The sequence below is a fragment of the Martes martes genome (genome assembly GCF_963455335.1).
Source record: "Martes martes genome assembly, chromosome: X".
NCBI classification, from domain to species: domain Eukaryota; kingdom Metazoa; phylum Chordata; class Mammalia; order Carnivora; family Mustelidae; genus Martes; species Martes martes.
Genome location: NC_137897.1, coordinates 66020729 through 66047404, shown reverse-complemented (window position 1 = coordinate 66047404; position 26676 = coordinate 66020729). Strand labels below are relative to the sequence as shown.

General features: G+C 34.0%; 1 protein-coding gene across 1 annotated transcript in view; it reads left to right on the top strand.

Annotated features, from left to right (window-relative positions):
* The window catches only part of RPS6KA6 (ribosomal protein S6 kinase A6), a 170604-nt gene that overhangs the window by 115040 nt on the left and 28888 nt on the right, over window positions 1-26676 (top strand). Inside the window, exons 7-14 of the mRNA XM_080795171.1 lie at window positions 10990-11096; window positions 11418-11455; window positions 18719-18861; window positions 21778-21848; window positions 22105-22193; window positions 22974-23032; window positions 25568-25670; window positions 26539-26669. Coding sequence (XP_080651297.1) covers window positions 10990-11096; window positions 11418-11455; window positions 18719-18861; window positions 21778-21848; window positions 22105-22193; window positions 22974-23032; window positions 25568-25670; window positions 26539-26669 — 741 coding nt within the window. The remainder of the gene's footprint in view (window positions 1-10989; window positions 11097-11417; window positions 11456-18718; window positions 18862-21777; window positions 21849-22104; window positions 22194-22973; window positions 23033-25567; window positions 25671-26538; window positions 26670-26676) is intronic.

The window sequence follows — 26676 nt, the reverse complement described above, 5'->3', positions numbered from 1 at the left end:
TGAGGTTTTATCTTATCCTTTCATTTGTAACATATTCCTCTATTTCCTCATTTTGCTTGACTTTCTGTGTTTTTATGTATTAGGTGAAACATATACTTCTCCATCTCAAAGGAGTCATTTTGTGTAAGGGATGAACCTTACCTTTCAACCATATCTGAGCTCATGGTTATCTCTTAAACCTTCATGATTGTTGGTGGCTCAGTCAGTAAGGTGTCCAACTCTTAAGTTTGGCTCAGGTCATGATCTTAGAAATGTGAAGTCAAGCCACACATCCAGCTCTGCACTCAGCATGGAGTCTGCTTGAGATTCTCTTCCTCTCTCTCTGCCCCTCACCTCTCTCTCTCTCTCTTCTTTCTCAAAATAAATACACAAAACCTTTAAAATAAAGTGTTCATTATTGTCAAAGCAGCTTGATTTGTTCTTTTTTTAAAATTTATTCTTGATAGGTCTCAGTTGTTGTTGATGTACCAAGACCTGTCAGTGTTCCAAATGGAAAGATCTCAGTCAGCAACTGTTTTAGACTGATTGAAAGCCAGATCGTCTGGCAGGAGTTTTAAAGCATGCCAATACATACATTCCATTGGACTGCAATTGTGAACCCTGATAGCCTCCAGACCAGACAATCTAGAGGGGGTCCCCTGGGCTATTAGTTGCAAAAATTAGGACTTTGTGCCCGCCCTCAGGCTTGCTACAGCTCACTGGTACCTCACAGAAATTAGAGCCCATATGAAGCACTAATTTCACTCAGTCCCTCTGTGTGTGCTCTTTCTCTCTCTCAAATAAATAAATAAAATCTTTTTAAAAAAGAGAAAGAGACCTAAAAACTAGGTAAACAGATTCTTCACAAGAAATGCTAAAAGGCGCACACATTTAGAGGTTACAGAGTGAGGGGGAGAGCATGGGCAGGGGGAGGGACAGAGGGAGAAGCAGACTCCCCGCGGAGCAGGGACCTGAGAGCATGATATGGGGCTTGATCCCAGGATGCTGGGATCATGACCTGAGCCAAAGGTAGATGGTTAACTTACTGAGCCACCCAGGCACCCGTAAGGTCTCTTTCAGAAGGAACTTTTCCACATGTAGCCGTAGATTTTGTGTGTCTGTGGGAGGAAGTGAGTTCAGGATCTTCCTGTGGCACTATCTTGGAACCTCCCTTTATTGCTTTATTTTTAATTTAACTGTTTTTATCTATAATACTTTTCTGTGTTACCTTAGTAGTTGTTTAATATTTATGGTATAAATCTGTAACACAGGAGTCAGAATCTGTGGTTTCAGGCCAAATATGGCCAGTTGCTTATTTCTGTAAATACAGTTGTATTGGAACACAGCCACATCCATTAGTTTAAGTATTGTCTATGTCTACTTTCATGCTTCAATGGTGGTGAAATTGCATGGTAATTTTTTCTTGTAGAAAACATTGTGTAGACCTTATGAATTTATTTTTCTTGTATTCTGGATACTATTATTTTTTTGTTTTTCCTAAAGATTTTATTTATTTGATAGAGTGAGAGAACGAGAGCACAAGCAGGGGAGAGGGAAAAGGAAAAGCAGGCTCCCCTTTGAGCAGGGAGCCTGACATGGGGCTTGATTCCAGGGTTCTGGGATCATGACCTGAGCTGAAGGCAGACACTTAATCAACTTAGTCACCCAGGAACCCCCTATTGTTTTCTTATAAGTAGTATTTAGCTTTGTTCTTGGATGCAGTTAACCTTTTGAGTCTTGCTTTTAAGCTTTGTTACGTGGGACCAGAGCAGAATTTAGTCTAGAATTAATTTTTCCCAATACTGAAGCATGACCCTTCTTAGTACTCTAAACCAATACCCTGTGAATTATGAAATGTTTCAATCTCACTTTTGAGAATAGGACCTATCGTGTTACTTTGTGAATTCTGTGAATTCTTGTTTTTAATCCCTTAGGATTACCTGTCCTCAAGTAGTTTCCTCAGTCCATGATTGGCAAATTTTATTGAATGGCAGACTTTCTGAAATTTATCTTGTTAGGTGATCATATTATTGTATTCTTATTTTTTTATTTATTATTTTTGTATTCTTATAAATATTGAGATTTGTTCTGAAATATAAAACTAGTTTGATTTTTTCAGGTTCTTAAGCTGGAGCACAACTAATCAGAGACTAATTTTGCAGCACTCTGAAGCAAAACACTTTGGATTACTATGTCCAATATCCTGTGAATTATGAGGTTTTCTGCTGTGATTAGAGGGAAGAGAAAGTATTCTTGGTCCTGTGTAAGTTCCATAGAATAGTCCTCTAATCCTTTCATTGATTGTTTCCTAGCTCAGGATAATTTCCTCACTCCTGTGTTGTAAACATTTCTCTTCTAAATCCTTGAGGGAGACCTCTGCATAACTCTATAGTTCTCTTTCTTTCTCTGAAATTCTCCTTTCTATACTCTATCCTGTGAATTCTATCCTTCTTTTCTCCCAGCCTCTCATTAACTCAGGGAGTCTTACAGGCTTTGCCTGACTTGGGCCTCCTTACACAGCTGCTTACAAACTCTAGATAGTAAGGTGGGACAGCTGTAGGGCTTACCTTGTTTGTTTCCCATTTTTCACTATTCGTTGTCCTTTGTTGACTGATGGCTAATATCTTGAAAAGTGTCATTTCATAGCTTTTGTACTGTATTTTTGTTGTTTCAGGCAGGAAATGTATCCTGTCCTTGTCTACTTCATGCTGTCTTAAAGTGGTAGTCTGGGAATAGCATTTTAATTGGGTGATAGTGTTTCACCATCTCACTTCCAGAATTAAGATGTTGAGTGTGGGAGAAATATTATTGATTCCCAGAGCTCTGGAACGTGCTGTGAAAAAGGAACTATATGCTAGCCAGTGCTTAAGTGGCTAAGGTCTTTGGCTTGTATCTGTCTACATCCAGTGCAGTACATGCCATGCATGAACATAGACTGTGATCTTGGTATATTTTTTACTACAGAACAGAATTCAGTTTATGGTAGAGTCTATTTAGGAGTCCTTTCCAAGCATGGTTATAAAGGACCTTGTTAAAAGCTGCACTCAAGACACCGAATGGCAACAGTGAAAGACTCCAAAATTCATGATTTCTTGTGTTATACTGTAGAAGTTTTAAGAATGTGTTTGAAAAATTTTTACTTGTAGTCATTTCTAATTTTCTTTTAAACTCTTTAAACCTTCATGCTCGATGTGGGACTGTCTAAACCCATACTAGCACAGAGATGCAGTCAGTAAGTTTTGATTCCTAAGTCTGGAATATTAGGTAAGAGCAAGCATTTTAAATGAATTTCCCAAAAGACAATAAATTAGTATATTCATTGAACAGGCTTTCAGAAAATGATTTCTTACTTCTATAGACAGCTTATTAATAAGAAACTGTTGTTTAGTTATACTTCACTTGTGTATAGAAAAAAGACTGTTATGTCATCCAAACTGAGGTCATATTCTTCATGCTTTAGTAAAAGACTTTAAAAAGTATGTTTTTGTGTGGGTTAAAGAATATTATACTGTATGTCATATATATTTCAAAGGGAACAGTACCTCTCCAGATGGCTCTCCCACAAACACCTCCCCCCCAAAAAGCCATGTTTTACCTTGCTAATATTAAGAAAATATATCTGGATGAATGGCTGATAATTATAAAGCCGCCAGTTTTCCCAGAATTAATTTATAGATTTAAAAGTTTTTTTTTTTTTTCCCAGAGGGGAGTCGCAAGATGGCAGAGGAATAGGAGACCTAAATTCCATCTGGTCCCAGGAATTCACTTAGATAGTTATCAAACCATGTTGAATACCTACAAACTCAAAAGGAGATCGAAAAGAAGAATAGCAGCGATTCTATGAACAGAAAAGCAACCACATTCTGGAAGTGAATATTTTTCTGGGGTTGTTGTTACTGTTTTAGTATTTTGTTCTCTCATTCATCTATCCTTCACTGGATAAAATGATAAGGTGGGAAAACTCAGCCCCCTAAAAAAAGAACGAGAGGCAGTACTGACTGCTAGGGACCTAATCAATATGGACATTAGTAAGGTGTCACAACTAAAGTTCAGAATGATGATTATAGATATGCTAGCTGGGCCTGAAAAAAGCATGGAAGGTACTAGAGAATCCCTTTTTGGAGAAATAAAAGAACTAAAATCTAACCAAGTTGAAATAAAAAAAGCTATTAGTGAGGTGTAATAAAATACAGAGGCCCTAACTGCTAGGATAAACGGGGCAGAAGAGAGAATTAGTGATATAGAAGACCAAATGATGGAGAATAAAGAAGCTGAGAAAAAGAGAGATAACAACTACTGGGCCATGAGGGGAGAATTCAAGAGATGAGTAATACCATAAGATGAAACAATATTAGAATAATTGTGTCCCAGAAATAGAAGAAAGAGAGAAGGGGCAGAAGGTATATCAGAGCAAATTATAGCAGGAATTTTGCTAATTTGGCAAAAGGAACAAGCATCAAAATCCAAGAAGCACAGAGAATCCCCATCAAAATAAATAAAAATAGGTCAACACCCCATCATCTAATAGTAAAACTTAAAAGTTTCAGAGACAAAGAGAAAATCCTGAAAGCAGCTTGGGACAAAAGGTCTGTAACCTACAACAGTAGAAATATTAGATTGGCAGCAGACCTACCCACAGAGACCTGGCAGGCCAGAAAGGACTGTCATGATATATTCAGAGTACTAAACAAGAAAAATGTGCATCAAAAAAAAATTGTATATCCAGCTAGGCTGTCATTGAAAATAGGAGAGATTAAAAAGCTTCCAGGACAAACAAAAACTAAAAGAATTTGCAAACACCATACCAGCCCTACAGGAAATACTGAAAGGGGTCCTTGAAGCAAACAGAGAGCCTAAACGAAACAGACCAGAAAGGAACAGAGACAATATACAGTAACAGTCACCTTACAGGTAATACAATGACACTAAATTCATATCTTTCAGTACTTACCCTGAATGTAAATGCACTAAATGCCTCAGTCAAAAGTCACAGCATTAAAAAACAAAAAAACAAAAAAAAAAAAAAAATAAGACCCATTGATATGCTGTCTGCAAGAAACTCATTTTAGACCCAAAGACACCTCCAGATTTAAAGTGAGGGGGTGGAAAACAATTTACCATGGTAATGGACGTCATAAGAAAGCTGGGATGGCAGTCCTTATATCTGTCAAATTAGATTTTAAGCCAAATACTATAATAAGAGATGGGGAAGGACACTATATCATACTTAAAGGGTCTGTGCAACAAGCAGATCTAACAATTTTAAATATCTATGCCCCTAACATTCAAGCAGCCAATTTTATAAACCAATTAATGACAAAATCAAAGAAACACATTGATGATAATACAATAATAATAGGGGACTGTAACACCCCCCTCACTGAAATGGACAGATCATCCAAGCAAAAGATCAACAAGGAAATAAAGGCTTTAAATGACACACTGGAGCAGATGGACATCACAGATATATTCAGAACATTCCATCCCAAAGCAGCAGAATACACATTCTTCTCGAGTGCACATGGAACATTCTCCAGAACAGATCATATCCTGGGTCACAAATCAGGTCTCAACCGGTAACAAAAGATTGGGATCATTCCCTACATATTTTCAGATCACCACACTTTGAAACTAGAACTCAACCATAAGAGGAAAGTTGGAAAGAACTCAAATATGTGGAGGCTAAAGAGCATCCTACTAAAGAATGAATGGGTCAACCAGGAAATTAAATAAGTTTCAAAAAATAATGGAAACAAATGAAAATGAAAACACAACTGTTCAAAATCTTTGGGACACAGCAAAGGCAGTCCTGAGAGGTAAGTATATAGCAATACAAGCCTTTCTCAAGAAACAAGAATGGTCTCAGATACACAACCTAACCCTACATATAAAGGAGCTGGAGAAAGAACAACAAAGAAAGCCTAAACCCAGCAGAAGAAGAGAAATAATAAAGGTCAGAGCAGAAATCAATGCACTAGAAACTAAAAGAGCAGTAGAACAAATCAACGGAACTAGGAGCTACGTCTTTGAAAGAATGAATAAGATTGATAAACCCCTGGTCAGACTTATGAGAAAGAAAAGTGAAAGGACCCAAATTAATGAAATCATGAATGGAAGAGGAGAGATCACAACCAACACCAGGGAAACACAAACAATTATAAGAAAACATGATTAATTATATGACAACAATTTAGGCAATCTGAAAAGTATGGAATATTCATGAAACAAATTGAGGAAGACAAAAAGAAATGGAAAAAATGTTCCATGCTCATGGATTGGAAGAACAAATATTGTGAAAATACGTATGCTACCTATAGCAATCTCCACATTTAATGCAATCCCTATCAAAATACCATCAACTTTTTTCAAAGAAGTGGAACAAATAATCCTAAAATTTATATGGAACCAAAAAAGGCCCTGAATAGCCAGAGGAATGTTGAAAAAGAAAACAAAAGTTAGCAGCATCACAATTCCAGACTTAAAGCTCTATTACAAAGCTATAATCATCAAGACAGTATGGTACCAGCACAAAAACAGACACATAGATCATTGGAACAGAATAGAGAGCACACTAGATTAGATTAGAGTGAACTGATCTTCGACAAAGCAGGAATATAACGTCCAGTGGAAAAAGACCATCTCTTCAGCAAATGGTATTGGGAGAATTGGACAGCCACATGCAGAAGAATGAAACTATACCATTTCCTTACACCACACACAAAATGGACTCAAAATCGAAAGACCTCAGTGTGAGACAGGAATCTACCAACATCCTAGAGGAGAACACAGGCAGCAACCTCTTTAACCTCAGCCGCAGCAACTTCTTCCTAGAAACATTGCCAAAGGCAAGGGAAGCAAGGGCAAAAATGAACTATTGAGACTTCATCAAAAGCTTTTGCACAGCAAAGGAAACAGTCAACAAAACCAAAATACAACTGGCAGAATGGGAGAAGATATTTGCAAATGACATATCAGATAAAGGGCTAGTATCCAAAATCTAGAAAGAACTTATCAAACTCAATGCCCAAAGAACAAATAATCCAATAAAGAAATGCACAGAGGACATGATCAGACATTTCCCCAAAGAAAACATCCAGATGGCCAACAAACACATGAAAAAGTGCTCCACATCACTCAGCATCAGGGAAATACAAATCAAAACCACAATGAGATACCACCTCACACCCGTCAGAATGGCTAAAATTAACAAGTCAGGAAATGACAGATGCCCGTGAGGATGCAGAGAAAGGGGAACTCTCCTACACTGTTGGTGGGAAGGCAAGCTGGTGCAGCCACTCTGGAAAACAACATGGAGGTTCCTCAAAAATTTGAAAATAGAACTACCTTACTACCCAGCAATTGCACTACTGGGTATTTACCCTAAAGATACAAATGTAGTGATCTGAAGGGACATCTGCACCTAAATTTTTATAGCAGCAATGTCCACAATAGCCAAACTATGGAAAGAACCTAGATGTCCATCAACAGATGAATGGGTAAAGAAGATGTAGTGTGTGTGTATGTGTGTGTGTGTGTGTGTGTGTGTGTGTATACACACACATGTATACATATATATACATACATGTGTGTATATATACACATACATGTGTGTGTATATATACACATACGTGTGTGTGTGTGTGTGTGTGTATACACACACATACATACAATGGAATACTATGCAGCCATCAAAAGAAATGAAATCTTGCCATTTGCAATGCCGTGGATGGAACTAGAGGGTATTATGCTGAGCAAAATAAGTCAATCATAGAAAGACAATTATCATATAATCTCCCTGATATGAGGAATTTGGGAAAAAAGATAGAGGATCATAGGGGAAGGGAGGGGAAAAAATGAAACAAGATGAAGCCAGAGAGGGAGACAAACAATGTAAGAGACTCTTCATCTCAGGAAACAAACTGAGGGTTGCTGGAGGGGGCGGTCGGAAGAATGGGGTGGCTGGATGATACACTTTGGGAAGGGTATGTGCTATGGTGAGTGCTGCGAATTGTGTAAGACTGATGAGTCACAGACCTGTACCCCAAAACAAATAATATATTGTATGTTAATAAAAAATTGGTTTTTCAAATAAAGTCCCTAATAGGAATTTTTGTTTGTTTGAATGTGCCAGAATAATTTTACCAGCTTATCTAGAAAAGTAAACAAATAAAAAAAACTAATACATTTTGAGTATAACACCCTTTTCCTACCCTACCTCTTGTTTAAAACTTGTAAAACTGCTGCTATAAACCGAACATCATAATATCAACACAAGATTAGATGCACACTGTAAATCCCCCAAATATTCATGTATATATGACTTACTATATGTTATTATGATAAAGGATGAATTGCAAGTTAATGTCAAAGAGATTGATTGTTCAGTCAATGGTATATGATACATTGGTTAGATGTTTCAGAAAAAGATCATTTAAAATTTTCATCTGTACCATACAAAGATACATTTTACTTAAGAGTTAAATCTGGAAAACAATTGTCCTAATAGAACATGCAGCCAAATGTGTCATTGACCACCTAATGGCAGTTTCTCCTTAATCGTTAAAATAATAAAGGAAAATCATACAGAAAGGATACATAAATTTGACTGCATAAAATTAAGAATTCCTGAATGTCAAAAACAAGCACAGAATGGTGAAAATATTTACAAGTAATGTGATGGAGAACTGACATTTTTAAAATTTGAAGTACTTGCACTGATTGAAAAAAAACACAGTAAGTAAATAATGGAAAATAAGCAAAAACATTACTGAGAATTCACTTACAAAATAGGCCTAAAGGACATGGAAAAATGTTTTAGTCTAGATATCAAAATTTAATTTAAAATGATTGGTGGTTGTGTAAGACTGATGAGTTACAGACCTGTACCCCTGAAACAAATAATACATTATATGTTAATTTAAAAAAATAAAACAATTGGTGGCCTTCTTCTATATCAAATTTAAAAAAAATATTTTTGAAGAGTGCTATTGTGGATGTGGTAAGACAAATGCTTTCATAAATTGCTGATGGGAGTAGAAATTATTATACAATTTTCGGAAAATAGTTTTATTCTATATGTCAAAATCTTGGACTGTTTATTTTCAGAGGCCCAGTATTTCCTGTTTTATTTCTTAAAAATCCTTTTTGGGGAAATAAGCATAAATATAAATAACACATATGCATATTACAGAGTTATTTAAAATAATGAAAAACTGAAAAGAATCCAAATGAACACTTAGGTAAATTATGGTAAATTAGTATATTGATATTGTGCAGCTACTGAAAACTGTGAATAAATTTTAAAGATATGGAAGAATGCTTATGTTATAATATTAAGTGGGGAAAAAGGAAGCCACTGAAATAATATATATACTGTGATCTTAAATATGCTAAAACACACATGCATTCATACATACATAAATGATTTGAAGAGCAGACAACAAAAGACTAGCAATGCTTACCTTACCAGGTGCTAGTGTTTAGATGATGTTCTTTCATGGGTTCATTGGTGATAGGATGGTTAGGAATGCATTAATAGTAGTGAAACTAAAAATAAGCTGAAACATAACATATGGTGGAAGTGGCTTCTGTGGAAGAGGTAGTTCTTAGAGATAAGTATTCCTGAATTCAAATTGTAGGCCTGCTTCTTATTAGCTATATTATTCTAGCTATTCTGTTTCTGAGTCACTTTCTCCAGAGGTAAGGTAGTGATAATATATATACCTCAGAGTGTTGTTTGAAAGGTTGTAGTAACATAATAACTGTAAAGTTACTGGCACATGATTTCTACTTAGTAAGTTTCTTATTTGTGTCTATCACAAGGCTTTTCACAGAGACAGCTTCATGACAAAATAATATGCTTGCCATAAAACTGTAACCTGGGACACCGGGTGGCTCAGTTGGTTAAGCCTCTGCCTTTGGTTTAGGTCATAATCCCAGGGTGCTGGGATCAAGTCCCGCATCGGACTCCTTGTAAGGCAGGGAGCCTGCTTCTCTCTCCGGCTCTGCCTGCCACTCTGCCTGCTTGTGCGCGTGCTCGCGCTCTCTCTCTCTCTCTCTCTCTCTCTCTCTGACAAATAAATAAATAAATAAAATCCTTAAAAAAAAAAAAGAAAACTATTACCTGGGCAAAGCTGCTTCTTCAGAGTTAGAAAGATTTTTGTTTAGGATTTTATATGTTAGGTTTAAATGAAAATTTTGATTAACCTTTCTGAGAAGTTAAATAAGTAACAAATATTTTTATTTTTAATAAGGTATCAAGTGAAAATTATGTTTTTATAACTTTACCATTATAATATTCAAATGAACTCCCTGAAATTTAGATAATGCACACTATCTTTGTTTTTCTATAGCTCATTTAAAAAAGCAGGTAGAGTTTCAAAATTTATCTTTAACTGCTCATTCTCTGCAATTTTACTAGTAATCAGAGTCTGTATTATGTAATGGAAGGGCCATAATTCTAAATGGGCAAGTCAGTTATAAGGTTTAATGATATTTCATTCAAATTTTGAGCTTTCCTAATAATTCAGATATTTTTTAGTGAAAATAACCAATTTCTAGACAAGTTATTTGTTTTGCCCAACAGAAGCCTTTGATAAGTCTTAAAAATTACATCCAATGGAAAAAAAATACATCTAATGGTTGAGTAGTGCCTAATTTTCTGTGTAAATTTAACACTCACTTATGAATGAATATAGACATAAATCTGTAATAAGTATACCTCATGGTTACATGCATAGTATTTTATAGTTTACAATGCTTTTTTTCACATAAACTATTTTGACTCTTCAGTGTAGAAGATATGTAAATTCCATAAAATGTTTTAGGAAAATTTACATTAAAACAGTTAATATTGAAGGAAAGGATTCTTAAGGAGTTTAGTTTCATCTATCTACTTCTTTTTTTTTTTTTTACTTACCTAGATTTGTCTGTTTGTTGGTTTTTTAATGACATAAATTTTAAAAGTTCAATATTGAAAAAAGGATCAAATGTTAAATTATTGTATTCTAGGTTCTGTTTACAGAGGAAGATGTGAAATTCTACCTTGCAGAACTGGCCCTTGCTTTGGATCATCTGCACCAATTAGGAATTGTATATAGAGACCTGAAGCCAGAAAAGTAAAGCTATATTCTCCTTATGAATCCCTGTTACCAGTACTTCTATAACTACTTTTTTCTCCATTAAGTCTTTTATTTTATTTAATAATTATATGAAAATATGAGCCATGCAGTTATGAAACTTACTTATGAAAACTTATGAAAAGTAATCTTTATGTAATACCCATTGATTTTATTTTCCCATTGATTTTGAATTAATCATTTACATGTTTTCAAGTATATCAAATAAATATTATTTTAAAGTATATGATGATTTTTGTGTGAATGTTTTATATAAAAATACTTTATTCCATCTTCTTGTATATGAATTTTGATTTACAGCATTCTGCTTGATGAAATAGGACATATCAAGTTAACAGGTATGCAAATTTCCTTATTTTACCCTAAGCCCATTTGATATTTTTCTGTAATATATATTTGTCTAAGCCTATTTTCTTTTTTTCTTGACTTGTATTTTATTCATCTCTTTAGTGAACTAGAATTCATATAAAAGATAGGTAAGATAGCTCTCAATATGTTCTAATTGTAGTGCCAAAAAATTATATACCAGAGAGTTACTATCCTGATTAACAAATGACATTTGGCTTTCTAGATAAAAATACATCATCTTAGTTTAGTCTAGACTGAAAGATTTATCATAAGTAGTTATCATATTTGAAATACAGTGGATTATAAACTTTTAAACCAAGTGTTTCAGAATCAGAGGTTCATTTTTTTATTTGTGAAAAAATTTTATTTTTCTTTATTTTGAATATTGTGGGTTTACTATAACACAAGGTGCTAATCCTCACAGGATTCTTAAGTGTAAAATATCTTTATTATACCCTTTTTAAAAACTTATTTTTAAATAATTATAGACTCACAATAAGTTGCAAAAATAGTACTGAGACGTCTTGTCTACCCATCACCCAGCTTTCCCCAATGGTGACATCTTATAAACTATAGTGTATTATCAAACCCCAGAAATTGATTTGTATAGTACAACTCACTGGACCATATACTTGGATTTCACTAGTTTTTGCATGCATTTTTTTTGTTTGTCTATAATTCTGTGACTTTTTATCACATGTACAGATTTGAATACCACCACCACAAATCAATATACAAAACTGTTTCACAACTACAAAAGAACTCTGTTGTGCTGCCCAGTTACAGTCTCTTGTGCTGCCCATTTTTTACAATCATGCCCTCCCCCACCTCCCCTAACTCCTGGCAAAGACTTACCTATTCTACATCTCTAGTTTTGTTATGTCGAGAATATGATATAAATAGAACCATACAGTACCCATCCTAGGCAATTGTCCTAGAGAAATAAAAACTTATGTCCACATAGAAACCTATACATGAATTTTCATAGCAGCTCTATTTATAATAGCCCAAGACTGGAAATGTCCCAAATGTCCTTCAAAGAATGAATGGATAAACAAACTGATACAACCATACAATGGAATACTGCCCAGCAGTAAAAAGGAAAGAATTCTTGATATATGCAGCAACTTGGATGGATTCAAGGGCATTATGCTGAGTGAGCCAATCTCAAAAGGTTACTTATGTTATAAATAGATAGTAAAATCTTTATTTAATTATCAGAATGTTAAAATGAAGATGTGGTCTTTACAGAGAATTTTGGACCAGTACACATTAAAGGTAAGTTGCTTTAAATTCCTAAGTATACTGCTTCAATGTAAAAATAAAGTATAAAGCTGTTAACTTGAAAGCTCAGGCAAATGTGACAAAGTTCAAATAAAGTTTAGTAAATCTTTTTGATTCATAGCTTGCTTCTCTTTTTCATATATAAAGGAAGCAACATAGGTTTAAAGGGATTGTGAAAGGATAAGGAAAGAAAAAATAATAGGAAGAGAGAACAGTAGAATTTTAAGATTTTATATATTGTATAATTTTTATCTTACAGCAATCAAGTTTTAGTTGCAAAGCTAATTAGAATTTAATTCTTTTCATTTTTAAAAATAAATTATACCTATTTTGTCAGGGGTTAAGGAAGGGAGGTGGGGAAAAAGTAGAATAAATCCTACCTATATCTCTTTTCTACAGTAAGATTAATTGGGTGAATAATGATGTCAAATTGTTTTATATTTAGTCTTGTAATGTAAATTCTGCTTTTATAGCTTTTGGACTAAAACTAGCTGAGGAGGAAGGATTAATTAGAATAAATATAAACTTAAAAGCAAAGGACAGATGCTTATAACAGGAAGAAAATGTGATATATATATATATACATATGTATGTGTGTGTGTGTATATATATATATACACACATATATATGTGTATATATATATATAATCTATTTTCCTTAAAATGATGTAAATATTTCTTTAAAGAAATTATACAATAGTAAATATTAGTAATTTACACTGTTTTATAATTATAGCCTAATTCAAAGTTGTGTAATGAGTAATAAACGTATGGATTTAATCTCAAACCATTCCTTTAAGGTCGTTTAAAGTGTGACTATTCACGGCCAATATTCTAACACTTTACTTTTTTTCCCATTATTCCCTTTATTTTCTTTTTATCCTTTCTTCCTTTCGTTCTCTTTCTTTTCTTTTTCTTCCTTTTTCTTTCTTTTTCTTCCCTTTCTTCCTTCCTTTCTTCCTTCCTCCCTTCTCCTCTCCCTGTTTTCCTCTTGTCCTTCCTATCTTCTTCCTTCCATTTTGAATACTATAGTCAAAAGTACCAGATTGATTGCTGTTTGTCATTGATACCTGTGGGCTATAGTGATTTAGGAATGTGTCATCTAAGCAGGGTCTTCCCCAACATTGTTTCTTCTTAGGCTTAGGAGGAAGAATTAGGAGGTTTTCCTTAATCATAGGAGAGGGGAATATCTTTCTTTTTACCTGTCCACTTTAAAAATCCTCTAGATAAAAAGAATAGATGCAGTGTTTAACAGGTTACTCTAGAATGGCAGCAGACTATACAAATGTTTCTTGGTATGACTATAGTTTGAGCGTAATTGACCTCATACTGAGGATATGATTGTATAGCAGAAGATCAACGGAATGAGAGTGAATACCCCCAAAATATCTGCATTAAGTGTCAATATATTATTTATATTGCTTTTGTGTCTTTTTTTTTTCTGTAACACCCCACCTCATAGTCTATACAGTTGATTTCAACTATCTGTGGTTGCTATAATGTGTTTATGGAGCGACATAATTCAGGGTAATTTCTATAAAGATAAGGGAGAAAAAATATACATTGTCAGAAATTTATATCACACAGTACTTGAGCTGGATATTTAAGAGAGAATGTATGCCTAAAATAATTTTAATAATTTTTATGGTTATCTGCAAATTAGTCACTGAGATTACTTTTACCCATAGTAAATACTCATGAAATTATTGTTTTCTAGGCATGCTTTTAAAATTTGAAGTCTTAGAGTCATTTAAGGTTACAAAGATACACTGTCCCTCCCCACTCCCGAAAAAAAAGCCTTTATATAGCTGATTTCTGTATTTTATTTTCAGATTAGTGGCTTGGAAAAATCTCTGATTAACTTATATCTTATTTAATCTTGTAGCTAATTCTTACTGTAAATTTTTTGTCAATTGATTGCTGAGCAAATTCTAGTGTTAAATGTCAGTTTTGTCAGAGAAAGTACAGCAGAGGACCTCTGTGGAGTGGTATAAATCTCTGAAAGGTAATGGAGGATAAGAAAATTCTCTTCCTTTTCTCCTCCTCTCTGGAATGGCCAAAGAAGCCAGTGTTCTTCTCTACAAGGTATGTTGTTTTATTCAGCTGAACTGACCTCGAAGGCTAACTTTTATTACATCTAATCTTTGACATGGAATGTGCAAGAGTTTAAAAGTCTCAATATGGAGAGAAATAAAGTAGAAGTACATTGAAAAGATTTTTTTAAATTGTGGAAAAATCACAATGCATTCGAGTTATTATACAGGGGTAAGTGATTTTAAATGAAAATATTGAGCATGGTTAGAAAATTAATTTTGAGAGACCCTAAAATTAATATTGATATTTTAAGAGATCCATATAGGACTTATGGCTTTATTTTCACTTATAGAATTAAGGTATAATCTACATCGAGTAAAACTCATTCTTTGGGTCTTTGTGGTGATGGAATTTTTCTTTATCTTGACTACATCCTTGTCAATATTGTGGTTGTGATATTATAATATAGTTTTGTAAGATGTTACCACGGGGGAAACTGGGTAAAGGGTAAATGAAATCTCTTGTAGTATTTCACATAACTGCATGTGAATTTGCAGTTGTCTCAAAATATAAGATTTAAATTTTAAAAATCCCTTTTTCATTTATAGTTCTGCAAATTTTGACAAATACATTTAGTTTTATTCCCATCACCAACATAAAGATATAAAACAATTCTATCACCCTCTACAATTTCCCCATTATAAGTTAATCCTCCTTTTTACCCTAGACAAATATCAATCTAATTTATGTCCCTAAGGTTTTGCCTTTTCCATGATGTAATGTAAATAGAGGCATACAGTAAATAGCCTTTTGAGTCTGGCTTCCTTTACTTAATATAGTGCATTTGTGATTAATCTATATTGTGTGTATCAATTTATTTTTTATTGCTGAATAGTGTTCCATTTTATCATGATGTCATGGTTTGTCTAATCCCCAATTAAGGGGTATTTGGCTTATTTCCAGTTTTTGGCAGTGATGAATAAAACCACTGTAACTATTCATGTGCAGATTTTATGTGAACATAAATTTTTATTTCACTTGAGTAAATACTGAAGGAGTGGAATTGCTTGGTCATATGGTAAGTGTATTTTTAAATTAGTAAGAAACCTCCAGAGTGTCATCCAAGTGGTCACACCATTTTACATACCCAGCAGTAACATGTGAGTGCTCTAGTTGCTCTGCATTCCCGTCATTACTTGGTATTGTCAGTATTTTTATTTTAGCTATACTAATAGGCATGTAGTAGTATTCATTGGGGTTTTAATTTGAATGCCCCTAATAATTAATGACAGTAAGCATCTCTTTGTGTATTTATTTCTTTGGAGAAGTCTCTGTTTCAGACCTTTTGCCCATTTAAAAAATATGGATTGTTTGTTTTCTTACTATTGAATTTTGAGGGTTTTTTTTGAGTTTTTAAAATATATTGAGTACAGGGGCGCCTGGGTGGCTCAGTGGGTTAAGCCTCTGCCTTCGGCTCAGGTCATGATCTCAGGGTCCTGGGATCGACCCCCGCATCGGGCTCTCTGCTTGGCAGGGAGCCTGCTTCCCCCCTCTCTCTCTGCCTGTCTCTCTGCCTACTTGTGATCTCTCTCTCTGTCAAATAAATAAATAAATAAAATCTAAAAAAAAAAGAGCCTTACCAGATATGCAGCTTGCAAATATTTTCTCCAGTCTGTAGCTTCTTTTTTTTTCTTCTCTGAACAGTATCTTTTGAAGAGTTTTGATTCTGATAAAGTCCAATAATCAACTTTTTTTCTTTTATGAATTATGGTTTTGATGTTGTATCTCAGAAACCCATGCCTAATGCAAGATCACAAAGATTTCTTCCTTTTATTCTTTTGGAAATTTTAGTTTTAGGTTTTACATTTAGTTCTATGATTCATTTTTAGTTAATGTTTCTTTATGTTATGAGGATGTTTTTGTATATTAATATCCTGTTGTTCTGGCACCAAAGAAAAGAACTTAACTTTCTTCTTGGAATTGCTTTTACACCTTTATCAGAAATCAGCTGACAATATATAGGCAGTTCTAATGCAGCATGTGGGATCTTAAAAAAAAAAATCACTCCATTATGAATAATTACATAATGAAAAGCACAGGGCTTAATGGGAAAAATGGGGCTAGTGGTTTAATACTCAAATATATAACCAGACAAAAGAAATATAGGAAATTGATAAAAATGAAAGCATTGTTTTACACATTCTAAGTGTTTAAGAATATATAAATTCTACAATAAGTAGGAACCTTACTTTGGAAAAAAATCCTGAAATTTGCTTGTAGAATTGTTGTCAGAAGGGTTACAGTTTGTTGGTTCTTGTGAAATAGTAGAAGAAAAATTATCTGGAATTGGGAGGAAGGTTGTAACACTACAGGTGGACAGGAGTGGCTCATAATACACATGGTGAGCTGAAATAGCTGACCGATGTGTGGGGTATGTGCTTGCTTCAGCTAGGTACAGGTTTGTAGTGTTTCACCTAATATTCTCTTATAGAGAAAATTGTGCATAAGCCACACATAAGCCAACCCCATTTGAAATTCACGTTATGCTCAAATTGTTCCCTAATGTATCAATCACATTGGAACAAATTTACATTTTCTTTTAATTTAATTTAATTTTTTTCCAGTGCTCCAAAATTCACTGTTTATGTACCACACCCAGTGCTCCATGCAATACATGCCCTCCTTAATACCAAAATAAGCACTATAGTAGAACTGTATGTGTTAATCTATTCTTGGACACTGTCCTTTTGCATTGATATACATCAATATGTATGTCAATATATAGTGTCATATATGTGACATATATGTGTCTAGCCTTTCTCCAATGCCATAATTTCTTGATTACTGTAGCTTTATATTAAGTATTGAATGTGAGGTAGTGTAAGTCATTCATTTTTTTTTCCTCCAAAATTACTTTGGGTATTGTATTTCCTATAATATTTTTATGTAAATTTTAAGTTTAGCTTTTTGATTTTTACAGAAGAAATCTTGCTGGGATTTTTATTAAAATTTCATTGACTCTAAAAACAGTTTCATTGACTCTGTAGATTTTTTTTTTTAAGATTTTATTTATTTGACAGACAGAGATCACAAGTAGGCAGAGAGGCAGGCAGAGAGAAAGAGGGGGAAGCAGGCTCCCTGCTGACCAGAGAGTCTGAGGTGGGACTTGATCCCAGGACCCTGAGATCATGACCTGAGCCGAAGGCAGAGGCTTAAGCCACTGAGCTACCCAGCCCCTGTAGATCAGTTTTTAGGAGAACTGATACTTTAACAGCACTGAATCTTCCAAACCATGCATATGATTTGTCTCTGCATTTATTTAGATCTACTTTGATTTCTTTCAGCAGTGTTTCTAGTTTTCAGCATACAGGTCTTACATATACATTGTATATTTATACCTGTGGATTTTATGTGGGAGATTTTGGTGGTCTTATAAATGGTACCTTTTGAATTTCAGCCTCCAGTTTTTCATTGATAGCACATAGGAATAAGATTGATTTTCATATATTAGTACCTTTAGCTCTTGAAAGCCTTAAGCAAAAATGGAAGCTCACCAAAGCCAAAGCATAATTTGTTTTTTTAGTGTTTTAAGAAGTGTTACTCTCTCCTTCTTGTCTTAGCCTGATTTAAAACTTAGATTACTATGACAGCTTTGATTTAATTGTTGACCTCTCAAAGTTACTGAATGATATTCTAGTATAGACATGAAAACATGTATTTTGATGATGAAATTTAACTGAGCAATCTTTAAATGCTCTTAAAGAGTATATTATGAAATACAGGCTGCATTCCATTGTCTCACAGGAGAGGTTTCTGAAAAGTAATTATAGGCTATCCATGAATTGTTTTAAGGCCTAACACAATTTTATTTCTTTTGGTATTTTCTATTTTCTGAATATCTTCAGATATATTTTTGTGTCATATTGTTATTATAGATTTTGGACTCAGCAAGGAATCAGTAGATCAAGAAAAGAAGGCTTACTCATTTTGTGGTACAGTGGAGTATATGGCTCCTGAAATAGTAAATCGGAGAGGCCATTCCCAGAGTGCTGATTGGTGGTCTTATGGTGTACTTATGGTAAGTAGTGTTATTTTTTTAAATTATGCCAATATAAAAGTAATATTATTTAGAATTTTAATTTAAATTTTGGAATGTGTCAGGTGAGAATAGAGTTTTGACAGTTCATGATTACTAAAAAATTTGTGACTGGCTAGCTGTTACACAGTAAGAATTAAGGTTTTGGTATTCTGGTTTCTTTTAAAGTTCCTAGATGAAAAAAAGGTAAATGGCACCATTCTTTTATAAGCTATTCAAATTTAAAACTTAGAAAAAGGCTTTCCAGATTTTAGGTTTCAGAATACTATGTTTAACTGTCACATGATTTTTAATTAGGTATCACAGAATTTAGCACTTTACCATAAACTGTCTTATTGTTGAATTGTTTCATGTATGTACCTAGAAAGATTGAAAACTTCTTGAAGAGAGCAATCCTGTTTCCTACTACTTTTCATCTTCCATGGTACCTAGCATAGTGGGCATACACACTGATTAATCTGATATAAATTAAGAATAGAATTTGTAGTATTAAGTAGGGTGATAAATGAATGGCTATTGAATCAATTTGCTTGTGTAAGCTATCTTTCTGATAATCCATTTTGCCTATTTACTACTGAATAACATACTATATGACACATTAATGTATTAGTAACTATTACAAACCCGGCATTTGGAGAGGGTAGTGGGGTAGGGATAAACTGGAAGTGCAATATTTGACATTTTTCATCACCTAAGAAGGCATATGGTCTGGTTGGGGAAACTGGATCAGCTCAGTCAACTGATAGTATACCTTAGGAATTCAGTCAAGACATCACATACATTCATTTAGGAGACGTGGAGGAGGTAAAACTTAAATCCTGAAGCATGTATAAAATTTAAATAGCTCCAAGTCAGGAAGTATAGTGTTGTGATCATATTAGCAAAGAACTGGAGAACCAATTAGAATATTAGAATAGTAGTGGAGAGTGAGGGTGAAGGTGGAGGAAATGAGACTATAAGCCTGTAAACATATATACATGCGATTCTCTGGAGTAGTAGGAAAGTTTTGTAGATTCTTTAAAAAGATGGTAATTAGAGCAAAAATGTATTTCAGGAAGGAAGGAAGAAGTGCCTGATCTTAATACCTGATTTGATGTCACAGATGAAAGCAGAAGGAAAGGGTCAAAGATAAAGACACTTTTAAAATTTATGGACTTTAGGGAATTGAAAGAATGGAAGTTCAGTAGAAAAGAGATAGTTGGGAAGGAGAGTTTTGGAAGTGGAGAAATAATTGATTTATAATTGATTTATAATTGATTTATAATTGATTTATAAAATATTACATAGGTTACTGTAGGTTTGTGGCTAACCCCTTGGTTATAATAAATTAGAAGAGGGAAGTGGAGAGAGGATCAAAATCATCTGGAGACTTTAAAAAAAAAGGCAGTACTCAGTCAGCCAATATACAGTTTAATTTAGGGGGGAGGTGTGATTCCAGTATAATATCCTTCTTCCTTTTGTCCTTGCCATTACCACCTCTATTCCTCCAGTCCCCAGTAGAGAACCATACCTTTAGGTTTGGCTGCAAGGGACTGGAACTTGAGAACAATGATCCCTATATACTATAATTTCTTTTTTCTTTTTTCCCTTTCTATGGCTCCTACCTCTACTTCTTCAGTTTCCAGTTGAGAAAGATTACTACAGATTTGGGAGGGATGACTGGGGCTTGAGAGAGATTGAGGCTAGAACAGATTTGAAAGTCATCAGTGTATAGGAAAGAGTGGAATGGGTAAGCTAACTAAGGTTAAGAATTCAGTTAAATGAGCAGAGGACTGAAGCAAAAGCCATTGTTGAATCCAAGTTCAAGATTTAAATGTTAGAGATATATGTTGGCTTACTGAACATAATAATTAAAAATGAATGAAAAAAAGATTTAAATATTAGAGATATAAAAAGTTTTCTCTTTAGTGAACTGTAATCTTAATTTTTAGATCTAGTCTTTTTTTTTTTTTTTTTTTTTTTTTTTTTTTAGATTTTATTTCTTTATTTGACAGACATAGATCACAAGTAGGCAGAGAGGCAGGCAGAGAGAGAGAGGGGAGGAAGCAGGCTCCCTGCTGAGCAGAGAGCCCGATGCGGGGCTCGATCCCAGGACCCTGGGATCATGACCTGAGCCGAAGGCAGAGGCTTTAACCCACTGAGCCACCCAGGCGCCCCCAGATCTAGTCTTTTTTATGCCATTATTTAATGTTCTAATTATTTACATCGCAGTTAAATCTCTTAGGGAAATTGTTTTTATGCCATGTACAATGATCTCAAAAATTCTTTTTTAAGATATTGGTGTGTGTAGCTTCTTGTTCTTTTTTTTTTTTCTTGTTCTTTTTTTGATTGCTTTTTTTGGGGGGAGCAGTGAGGAGAATGAGAATGACTAAATCTTTTTTTCTTTTTATTTCACTAATGACTAGTGATGTTGAACATATTTTTCATGAGATTATTGGCCTTTTGTAAAAATTCTTTGTTTTTATTTAAATTCCAGTTAGTTAATATACATTGTAATATTAGTTTCTGTTGTACAAAGCATGTATCAATTTGAAATGGCTCAATGCTAGTTTTTTTCCATTCATTGTTAAATGTTTGCTTTAAATATGTTTTAAAAGAAGATGCTATGTATCTGTTTTCAGATTGCATTGGTTTTGGGACCCTAGCCAGATTAGACAAGACTGGAAAAAATTGGTTGGTTTCATTTCCTACAGGTCACCTGTCAGTTGGGCTATGTGTAGTGGGGTACCAGAAGTGTAGGCCCTTAATGGACTTAGTTTTCTGGTCCTATATTGACCTATCATGTAGATCCTACATGATTTGATGATCATGTATTACCTGTCTCAATTTTTTTCCTAAAGAATTTTATTATATATTCTAAGTTCTGCTGAATTATGTGTTACTTTCTATTTGTTTTAGTTTGAAATGCTTACTGGTACTCTGCCATTTCAAGGTAAAGACAGAAATGAGACCATGAATATGATATTAAAGTAAGTGTGAACATTATTTGTTTTCTTTTGGGAAAAATTCCTTGCTTTCAGTTTTGAGATACTTGTTTTCAGTTTTGGGATACTTGTTTTCAGTTGACACAAAAGAACATTTTTTCACACTCTCTTGTTTTGTTCTCCTACCATAAAAGGGACACTGTCTGTCATTGTTAAAGAATTCTTTTAAATTCTTTTTGAGATCTGTCAATTTAAAATATGGCTAGATTTAAGTGAAATTTTCTAAAATCTTCTTTTTCAGAGCAAAACTTGGGATGCCTCAGTTTCTTAGTGCTGAGGCACAAAGTCTTCTAAGGATGTTATTCAAAAGGAATCCAGCGAATAGATTGGGTATTCTTCATTGCCTTAGCTTTTATAACAATACATTGCATGCTTTGGGAGGATAATTGTAACTTTGTTTTCTGGCTAAGTTTATTTACTATTGCTATACATTTATACCTAGAAGTTTGCATTTCGTATGTACATGGATCCAGTAAACTCTATTGTGTCTATAATTTAAAAATGGAGTGGTCTAGTTATTCAGAACTTTCATTTAATATCTATCATTATGTATATCATGTGGATTACCTCTTGTAAAATAATTCACAGAATTATTCCTTATATAGGTAATCCTGTTACATATTTGAATGTAATTATTTTGTCCCTTCCAGTACTCTTCAAGGTAAATATGGCCCTAGTCTCTCATTATTTGGCTACTTACTGGTAACCTTTCCCTGGATCCGGTTATGATCCTATTGTTTTATTTATGTACTTGTGTTAAAATTTCAATGTGACTTTATTCTGTTGCACTTTTTAATTTGGCCTTAAGATACAAGGTTATAAGTTGAATTGTGAAGGAAAAAATAAACCTCAATTTTAGTTATATGTTAAATGTTACTTTGATTTAACTTGCAAGGCATTTCAGTATTTCATGATACTTTATGTGCTTCAGTGTGAACATCAGCTGTATTTTATCATTAAATCAAAAACACAATAAAATATCAGATAAATCATAAAATTTTCACTGCAAGGAGTCTATGAAATGTGCATACTCTTACACAGATAATAGCAAAGAAGCCAGGTAGAAGGCTTAAAAATTCTACCAGTAAAAAATTGTTTCTTCTTTTATAGGTTCAGAAGGAGTTGAGGAAATTAAAAGACATCTTTTTTTTGCAAATGTTGACTGGAATGTAAGTTCAGTAGAAACTTTGTTACTGAGTGACTTTAATATGAACTAACACTGAAGAATAAAATTGTTATATTTGGACTTTGTTCATAAACTTAATGTAGTTTTTTGGGGGGTATGAGATTTTTACTTAGATGTCATTTTATGTAGATGTCTGGCAATTACCTTGAACCAGTAAATGTGCGGATGATATTTAGTAAATTTTTGTTACTCATATGTTTTACCTATTGAGTGTGGTTACTATTCTCCCCTATTCTCAGTTGGGGAATGTGAAGGAGGGAGAGAAAGGGGTAAGGGGGTAAATGATAAGGCAAATTCTTAAAGAAAATGAATTCTAATTCATTTCTTTTCTTCCTTCACATTCCCCAACTGAGAATAGGGAAGAATAACCACACTTAACAGGTAAAAAGCTTCTGTACAGCAAAGGAAAAAATCAACAAAACTAAAAGGCAACCTACGGGAATGGGGGAAGATATTTACAGATGACATATCTGATAAAGGGTTAGTATCCAAAATATACAAAGAACTTATAAAATTCAACACCCAAAAATGAATAATCCAATTAAAAACTGGGCAGAAGACATGAATAGACATTTTTCCAAAGACATACAGATGACCAGCAGATACATGAGATGTTCAATGTCACTCGTCATCAGGGAAATACAGAACTACAATGAGATATCACTTTATATCAGTCAGACTGGCTAAAATTAACAACACAGGAAACAACAGATGTTGGCAAGGATGCAGAGAAAGGGGAACCCTCTTACACTGCTAGTGGTAATGCAAACTGGTGTAGCCACTCTGAAAACAGTATGGAGGTTCATCAAAAAGTTAAAAATAGAACTTCCATATGACCCAGCAGTTGCAGTATTAGGTATTTACCCAAAAATACTGATTCAACAGGATACATGCACCCTGATCTTTATAACAGCATTATAAAGGATAGCCAAATGGAAACAGCCCAAATATCCATCAACTGATGGATAAAGAAGAAGTGATAGATAGATGCCTATCTATCTATATATATTAGAATATTACTCAGCCATCAAAAAGAATGAAATCTTGCCATTTGCAATTACAAAAACAGAACTAGAGTGTATTATGCTAAGTGAAAAAAGCCAGTCAGAGAAAGACAGTTATATGGTATCACTTATATGTGGAATTTAAGAGACAACACAAATAAACATAGGGGAGAAGAAAGAGAAGCAAACCAACAGACAGACTCTTAAATATAGAAAACAAATTGAGAGTTGCTGGAGGGGAGGGGGATGGGTAGGAAATGGGTTAAACAGGTGATGGGGATTAAGGAGGGCACTTGTTATAATGAGCATCAGGTGTCATGTAAGTGATGCCTCACCAAATTCTATACCTAAAACTAATATTGCACTGTCTGTTAACTAGCTGGAATTTAAACTAAAAGTTGGAAAAAATGATTTTTATAATTGTACAACTGTGTAACATAACCCATTAGTATTAATACCCTGAAAGGCCACTCAGTAGACATGCTACATGGGAGTCTGCCCTGTGTCATATGTGTGTGCCTCCCTTTCCTGGTGTCCTTGTAACCCCTTGTCATTTTTTTTCCTAATCTTGTCTACTCTTCCTTTCTCCTCAGCTAGACAACTGCAAATTCCTTTTTTCCATCAGTCAGTTTATGTTCATTGTTCTTAATTTAAATAACAAAAGAATTGATTGTTTATATATTTCAATAAATGAAAATCAGAGTAATTATCTATTAATTTCCCCCCACTTTGGGACTGTGACCTTTTAAGAAAGCAGATTTTTGAAAGAGCATAATATATTTTCACATGTTTTAAATGTCTTTCAAAAACTTGTTTTAGAAAGTTAAATTGTTAGACAAGATTATATTTTTAGATTATATAATAAGAGCCCTAAACAGTATATTTGAGACATATTTTTATGTAACAACAAAATATTTTAGGTGAAATATATACTTCTTAAAGATAATCTAGGGGCACCTGGGTGGCTCAGTGGATTAAGGCTCTACCTTTCGCTCAGGTCATGATCTCAGGGTCCTGGGATTGAGCCCCGCATCAGGGTCTCTGCTCAGCGGAGCCTGCTTCCCCCTCTCTTTCTCTGCCTGCCTCTCTGCCTACTTGTGATCCCTCTCTGTCTGTCAAATGAATAAATAAAATCTTAAAAAAAAAGATAATCTATTAGTTTTGAAATTCTTGAATGTTATTAGTTATTTCTGTATGGTCACATTGTGATACATTGTACATGGTTATTTTACCAGTGAGAATTCAAGTCAGTTTTTGATATCCAAAATTGAGCATCATTCCTTGTGACTGCAACTTTTGGCATCATTGTTGTGTTTCCTGGTCTCATTTGACTGTGTACATTCTCTCTCAAATTTTTGGAATTTGGTTAATAGGTATCTGAAGCCTGTCAAAATTTTATTTATTAAATTGTGAGTCTTATGTTAAGGACTGTGAAACTTATGTTCTTTCCCTTAGAAAATATAATAATTTTAAAATGTTAATATGATTTTGTGTTATCCTGTCTTTTTTTCTAGAAATTATATAGAAGAGAAGTTCAACCTCCTTTCAAACCTGCTTCTGGAAAACCAGATGATACCTTTTGTTTTGATCCTGAATTTACTGCAAAAACACCTAAAGGTAATGTATGTTTATATGTAACATTAGGGCTGTCATTCAATTAGATTGGTAAAAATAAACTAGCTTCTTAGGTAAAAACTAAATGAATTTTAAGTTTGCAGAGGGTTGGTTTGCCCTGTATGAAAGTGTGGATCTTATCTACAGCATTGCTTGGACATCTTTCAGAGGATTTAAATAGGAAGTATTTATCAGGGAAGCAAGGGCTAGAGGAAAGGGTAAAATTTTTTCATTCTTTTTTAAAAAATTTATTTATTTATTTATTTATTTATTTGAGAGAGAGAGAGAGAGAGAGAACAAGAGCGAGCACAAGCAGGTAGAAGAACAGAGGGAGAGGGAAAAGCAGACTCCCTACTGAGCGGGCAGCCGGACACAGGGCTCCATCCTAGGACCCTGGGAACATGACTTGAGCTGAAGGCAGATGCTTAACCAACTGAGCCACTCAGGTGCTCCAAGTTTTTTCATTCTTGTTTTTAAAGTCCTTTGACATGCTAATGATTTACAGGGTAAGGGGTAGGAGGTAAAATGAGATATATCACTGACTCTTACAATTTATAATTTAATGAGGTCTACTTATAATAGCATCAATTTCATATATTAATTCAACAAATATTGAATACCAACAAATATTGAAGGTACTAAGCAGTGAAGATGCAGCAGTGAACAGAACAGGCAAAAATTACAATCTATGGGACTTGCATACTAGCTGGCATGGGGAGATAGATCATCTGCAGTAAATCAATCACATGATATACTATGTCTGTTGGAAACATTTAATGGTTTCTTTTATAAATATAAATAAAGAAAAGCTAACATTTCATATCACAGAATTCTGTGTAGTTCTAATTAAATTTAATTATTTGGACATTAGATTCTCCTGGTTTGCCAGCTAGTGCTAATGCTCATCAACTCTTCAAAGGATTCAGCTTTGTGGCAACTTCTATTGCGGAAGAATATAAAGTCACTCCTGTCACAGGTGCAAACATGTTACCAGTTGTTCAGGTAAATT